The sequence below is a fragment of the Gavialis gangeticus genome, unplaced genomic scaffold (genome assembly GCF_001723915.1).
Source record: "Gavialis gangeticus isolate Ggan-Ray unplaced genomic scaffold, GavGan_comp1, whole genome shotgun sequence".
Taxonomy (NCBI): Eukaryota; Metazoa; Chordata; order Crocodylia; family Gavialidae; genus Gavialis; species Gavialis gangeticus.
Window position 1 is genome coordinate 155,931,171 of NW_017728992.1, and position 7,029 is coordinate 155,938,199.

Below are 7,029 nucleotides of genomic sequence, written 5' to 3' on the forward strand. Positions count from 1 at the left end.
AAGGTGTCAGCCTCTAGGTAACCTCTTCTAATGCACAAGTTACCTTCATAATGAGACGGTTTACTTCATATCCAACCTAAACTTGCCCAGCTGCAATTTAAGACCATTGTTCCTTGTCCCATTTGCAGCAGCCACCACAAGCAGTCTATCACAGGGGTTGGAAATGTGTTTGGGCCAAGTGCTGAAAAACCACTTAACCTGGGCTTAGAAGATGTTGGCATGCCAGGCAGGGGAGCTGCAAGGGACCAATCTGTGTGGTAGTACAGGCCCTGGCCCCTTGCTCCACTGTGTGCCTCAAGGCACATGTGCAGCCACTTTTCATCAGTGAGCTGGGCTAGGACTTGGGATTTTGGTGCAGCCACTTGCAGCTGCTGTTGTGAGCAGCCTGGGCTTTTTATACCAGGCAGCTGCAAGCAGCTGCACTAGGGGCCACAGCCCTGGCCTGGCTCATTGCCAGCAGGGGCTGCACATAAGCTTAGGAGGAGCAGGGAAAGGGCTGTGCTGTCCCCAGTCCCTTCACTGTGGGCAGAGGCACATGTGCAACCACCCCAGTGCAGTTATTTGCAGCAGGTCTCACCTGCTATGAACAACCCAGGTTGTGGCAGCAGTGGCTGCACCATGTATACCTCAGGGATACATGGCAGGGAAGAGGCATGGGGGCAGAACAGCCCAGTGCACCAGTTACAGCCTCCCAGCAGCCTGCCACATCCAGCCCAGACTCTGGGCAGCTGCTGCCTGCTGCAGAGCCTTGCCTCCCTGCTGCTTGCTGTGAGCAGCCTGGTCTCCATGGCCAGCAGGAGCTGCCCAGAGCCCAGGCTGGCTGTGGCATACCAAGTAAAGTAGCCATGCTGTGGCACATGTGCCAGGTGCTGCTGACCCCTAGTCTACCACCATCCTTTGTGTAACCACCTTTCAGGTAGTTGAAGACTTATCAAATTTCTTCCTAGCTTTTTTGTGCAAGTAATCCTGTTCCCCATAATTTAAGTTTCCCAGACCTCTATTCATGTGTTGCTTTTGCTAAACTCTATCCAATCTGTCCACATCTTTCTTGAAGTGTAGTGCCCCAAACTGGGCAGTAATCCAGGTGAGTTCTCAGAGTGGGTAGCAGTGGGGGAGGGAGGAAAGAGTTCCCTTAACTTTTAAGGTGGCACTTATTGATACAACCCAGCTATTGGCTTTTTTGGCAAAAACAAACACTGTTGTCTCTTATTCAGTTTATAACCCACTAGGTCTTTTTTGTAGTACCACAGCCTAGCTAGTCATTCCCTAGTGTGTATTTATATATGTGATTGTTCTGTTTCCCAGCGTAGGACTTTCCTCTTCCTTACTGAATCCTCAGTTAATTTCACATCATTTCTCATTTAGCAAGGTCATCCTAACATCACCCTCCAAAGTGTCTACAACTCTACCCATCTTTAAGTGTGCACTCAATTCAGTCCCCCCCATTCTTAAAGAAGATATGAAGGAGCATCACATTCAGGACAAGCCCTGGGGAATCCTACTTAATACCTCCTCCCAACTAGATACAGTGCTCCAACTAGTTATGTAATCATGTTGCGGTACTTTCATGTAGACCAACAGTTCCCAATCTGTGGTACATATTAATAGATTTATTATAATTACTTGATAATTATCAAAATTTGTTGGTGGTACTTAAGGTTGTATTGTTTTAAATTGGTGCTGTATCTGTCAGAGTTTGGGAACTGCTGATGTAGACCAGTGGTCTCCAAACTTTTTTTGATTGCACACCCCATCAGTAAAAAAAATTTGAGCACGCACCCCCTTCTTAGCAGTGGACATAGGCCTACCAAAAGTCCAGGAAGACTTCGACACTGTCTCTCACCCTGTTCACATTAAGAAACTGGGGGACTCTGGTGTCAACACCCACAGTCAATTGGGTCGCCAACTGGCTGGAGGGTGGCACCCAGAGAGTGGTGGTAGACGGGTCATTTTCAGCCTGGAGGGATGTGAGCAGCAGGGTCCGCAGGGCTTGATCGTTGGACCCACACTGTTCAACATCTTCATCAGTGACTTGGACAAGGGGGTAAGAAGCACCCTGTTCAAATTTGCTGATGACACTAAGATGTTGGGGGGATGTGAGCATATTAGAAGGAAGGAATAGGCTACAATCAGACCTAGACAGGTTACAGGGGTGGGCAGATGAGAATAGGATGGGTTTCAACACCAACAAGTGCAAAGTGATGCACCTGGGGAATAACAACCAGCACCATACCTACAGGTTGGGGAACTCCATTCTTGTCAGTACAGAGGCAGAAGAGGATCTTGGAGTCATCATTGACTCCAAGATGAATATGGGCTGGCACTGTGGGGATGCAGTGAGGAAGGCCAACCGTATCTTGTCTTGCATCCACAGATGCATCTCAAGCAGGTCCAAGGAGGTGATCCTCCCCCTCTATGCTGCAGCTGGAGTACTGCATCCAGTTCTGGGCACTGCACTTCAGGAGGGATTTGGACAACATGGAGAGGGTCCAGAGGAGGGCCACTTGCATGATCGGGGCAGCAGGGCAGGCCCTACGAGGAGAGGCTACGGGACCTGAACCTGTTCAGCCTCCATAAGAGAAGGCTGAGGGGGATCTAGTGGCCTGTTACAAACTAGTCAGGGGGGACCAGCAGCCATTGGGTGAGTCCCTGTTCCCCTGAGCACTACCAGGAGTGACCAGGAATAACAGTCACAAGCTGGCAGAGGGTAGATTCAGACTAGACATCAGGAGGCGCTACTTCACTCTCAGGGTGGCTAGGATCTGGAACCAACTTCCAAGAGAAAAGTGGTGCTGGCTCCTACCCTGGGGGTTTTTAAGACAAGGCCTGACAATCACCCTGCTGGGGTTGTTTGACCCCAGTACTCTTTCCTGCCATGGCAGGGGGTCAGACTTGATGATCTACTCAGGTCCCTTCCAACCCTAGAAGGTATGAAACCCCCAATATATGTATACTTATTTATAAGTTTGGACACCACTGTACACTGTACTTCCACATTGTGGAACTCCCACTCTTCCCTCAGGATACCTCACGTACCACATGTGACCATCTGACATACGGACCAAGTGAGGGTTCCAGTGTCAATCCATATATTAAATTAGTAAAGCTTAATTTCTCTCCTTTTTTTTAGATAAAAATAAATATAAATAGTTCTGATATTTTCTTCCTGCACCCCACTTTGGAGACCACTGATGTATACAGTATTCCCTTAGCTTACTAAAAGGAATGCCATGGAAACTGTCAAATGCCAGACTGAAATTCCCTCCCCCTGCATAAAGTACAAGGAGGGTCTAGTGTGCATTTTTCCAAGTTTCTGGTATATTCAGATTTTCACAGAATGCAGCAAAACCAGGATGTTTCTTTTTTGGTTGTTGAGCTGTAGCTATAGCTGATGGACTCCCCAATCCAGAGCAGTGACAAGAAAGATGTGCCCATGTAATCATTGCAAGATTTCCATCAGTTCCAGGGAAAACAGTGAGGTTTAGCTACAGTAGCCCAACTACCAAAATAAAGCCAACATACAATACATACCAGCATGTCCAAGTAATTTGTATGGGTTTGAATATTATGTCCATCTTCTACTGCAACCTTCTTAAAATTCTTAAGTTTCACTGGGGCTTTTCTTGCCACTCTAAAAAAAGGGACCATCCACGCAACACATTCTGAAATACCATCCCAATCTAAACCTAAAGGGCAAGGAAAAATTATATTATACACAATAGAGCTGCACACATCATGTCAGCTTGCATATATCTGGACTGTACATCTGTCCTCTCCACCCACTATTCTGACAAGACAATTCAGTCACGCAGCTGACAGGTCTTTTTTTTCCCCTTGTGGATACCCCTAATTATTCATGCAACAGCCCTCTGCACTTTTTTTTTTTTTTTTTATGGTCAAGTACTTGCATGAGGATCAATGCATGGAATGATTTGGTTGCAAAAATAAGAGCCAATTTTTCTTTGTAGGTTAAACACAAGCAGCAATGGATGGCTACAACCAACACACAGTATAGGCATACATCTTAAAAGGCAGCTATACTGCATATTTTGTGACCACTAAGCTGGATTTTCCCCCCCCAAAAGCTGTAAGTTTTTCCATCTGTCTACAATGACTGACTATATATTGCATATATTAGCAACTTTGCACATGTTAAGAGCCACTAAGCTGTATGCATCTATATGGAACTACAGCAGCACAGAAAAGCATGTTTTAAGATTTGTTTAAAGACATTCTAAATCTACTAAAGGAACAGGCAGAAAATGGTAAATAGAAAAAAAAAAAAACAGGGCTCCTGAGAAACTCCGATGAATAAGAGCAGAGGTCTTAGAGACCTCCACTCTTACTATTAGAGGTCTCACCACTTCCATTAGCAAAAAGTTCAACAGACATCAAAATAGCATAGATAACCACTACACCTTTAATTATTTGGGGTGGAGTGGGGGAAAATGCACACAGGTCTTAAAGCAGCAGAGTAGGGATAAGTTCTCAGCCTGGAACATCCACTGAGTTACCTCGCTTTGCCATCATCCGGATCATTCACTTCACAGCCAACATGACAGGACAGTTTGATTTTAGAGACAGTTTCATTTTTAGAGTAGCCAAGTGTTGACTAATTTGGACCAACTGTCAAGTGATAGATTCTCTCTGATAATATTGTAATTTTTGCCTAATATTTACTATCTTAGTCTTCTATTGATTAGACATCAGGATCTCAAAAATTATGTTGTTACCCTCCCCACCCCACTCAAGTTCCCTTGCTATTGACTCACATACCAGCCAGCCTTCCCCCCCAAAGATATTAAAAAAACAACAAACCTGCATATTAAAAGGGCTGTGGGGTTAACTGGCCCACCCCCCATTATTTTATTAGCATCTGAATTGAATTTTTCATACCATCACCCTACTTTCTACAACTTCTAACTTGTCCTCCCCTGTACTATAGGAAAATATTCTGGGTTGTCTGCTTTAGAAGAGATATTTACATTTGATCATGTACTGCTATTGACAGCCAAGGAAGACTGAATGGAAACAGGTTAACACCTATAAGAACTACAAGAAATAGAAAAAATGGTAAGAACTAGAGCTAGATCATGAATTGCTAGTGACATGACACTAGTTGCATTAAAAGGGAGCAAAGGCATGTAACTAGCAATATCAAGAGCACCTAAAACTGTTTTCCCCCCAAATATTTTGTACTTTTGTGAATCTGGTTGTTTGTTAAAAAAATTCTGGAAGAAAATAAAAATATTTGCTCCCTACAGTTTTACTGGGGCTGCAAATATGGAAATTGACCCAAGATAGTACAGAAACTTAACACCTCTCTCTTTAGGCAAGGCTGAGAAGTGGAGGGGGGGGGAAAGTACATGAGCATGAACTATTTTTAAAGCCTATCAATTCTAATAGCCTTAGTTCAATTTGCTAGAAAACTGTACTGTTCCAAGAGTTTAAAGTTAATTGTAACCACATGAGCCTTTAGGAGCCATCATAGTAACTGTCTAGTTTACCTGAAGCTTTCTTAACTACTTCAATTGAGGTATAGTGACAGAGTGCAGCAGCAGCCAGTGTCCTATACTGGAAGTCCAGAGAATTGACATCTAGAATACATAGGTCTAATAGCTGTGGAAACAATAAGGTTACAAAGTTTCTGTTATAACAAGGAAAGATTCCCAGAAACATAGGATGAAGCCTACCACTACAAAGATACACTGTACCATGGTTATTATATTCAAACATGCACAAGCCAGTTAAAAAGTTAGCTATCATGAAACTTTCAAAAGGAAACTTTAACCTTGTGTTACAGACTAATGAACTAAAAAGATACAGGGATACAAAGTTGCATTTGTTAAACAAAGTCAGTTTTCACATCAATTTTGGTTACCCTTGGAAGCTTCCTGCATATACACAAAATATAGACAGCATCAAAATAAGGATCACTGAATTGGGGCACAGTCATTTACTGTTCTGCTTACAGGCTGATGAGAGCCATCCAAGACAATTTTGTGTACTCCTACAGCAGATTGTAGAAGTCCAGGGAGGTATTAATCATAAATGCAAGCATATGGCAATTAAGTCATCCCCATCCATAATTAAACAGATACTTCATACCGATTGCTAGCTAGAATTGCTTTTACAGTGAACTGGCTCTCTCAGTTAACATCTTGCCTGGATAAGCCATCGTAGGCCTGAACACAAGAGTCCATAGGATCTAAATTATTTCAGGTATCAAGATTTCTTTTCCCAGAATTCAATCTTATTTTCATATACCAAACTTGTTTACCCTCTTATTTCTTACACTGCTGACAATTATCAGTGCATTCCTGAAGACTGGAACCAACACCATGAACATTTTTTGTACTAAGTTTTATTTTCATTTATTGATATGTAGCTTGAGTTCATATCTTCAAAACCTTTGCCACCCAAGAAGCATGCTTTGTGTTGCACTCTAGTCCTATGCACCCAACACTAAATAGACACTTATTGTTTAGTCCTACAGCATGGATTTCATAACTAGTTACAGACAGACTAGTGCAAGATAGTTAAAATCATCCAAGGAAGAAAGAAAGCCCACCATAGCCATTCTCAACCTTTCTAGACTCAAGGCATCCCTTGCACAATGCCAGTTCTTATTTTTCACTTGTTTTTGACTACAGAAAGATAAAGCAGTTCTATTGAAAGAAACCACAAGATAGGCCACAACAGGTCAGAATTTTTTTGGAACTATGGATTCTTACTTGCAAGATAAACCCAGAGATTTCAAGTCACATTTGCAATGCACACCTTGAAATGCTACTGTTGTATATAGCATTCCATGGCACCCTTGAAAGGATCTTAAGGCACCCCAGGGTGTCATGGTACCCTTGCTGAGAATTACTATTATAAATATTTAGCAAACTGTTGGCATTCAACCAATATTAAGGTTTTAACCCCCCCCTTTTACATTGTAACATTAATCTATTTTATAAGGCTTAATATGTTCTTGGAGATCTTGACATGGGGCTACCCCGGGGGGGGGGGGGGGGGGGGGGG

The 7,029-nt window shown here is 43.2% G+C and overlaps 1 protein-coding gene across 2 annotated transcripts in view; it reads right to left on the reverse strand.

Annotated features, from left to right (window-relative positions):
* Nucleotides 1-7,029, reverse strand: part of CCNE2 (cyclin E2) — a 25,934-nt gene that overhangs the window by 1,990 nt on the left and 16,915 nt on the right. For both annotated transcript variants that reach the window (XM_019527951.1, XM_019527950.1), the window contains exons 9-10: nt 5,508-5,619; nt 3,532-3,686 (exon numbers count right to left, since the gene is read on the reverse strand). In XM_019527951.1, coding sequence (XP_019383496.1) covers nt 3,532-3,686; nt 5,508-5,619 — 267 coding nt within the window. The remainder of the gene's footprint in view (nt 1-3,531; nt 3,687-5,507; nt 5,620-7,029) is intronic.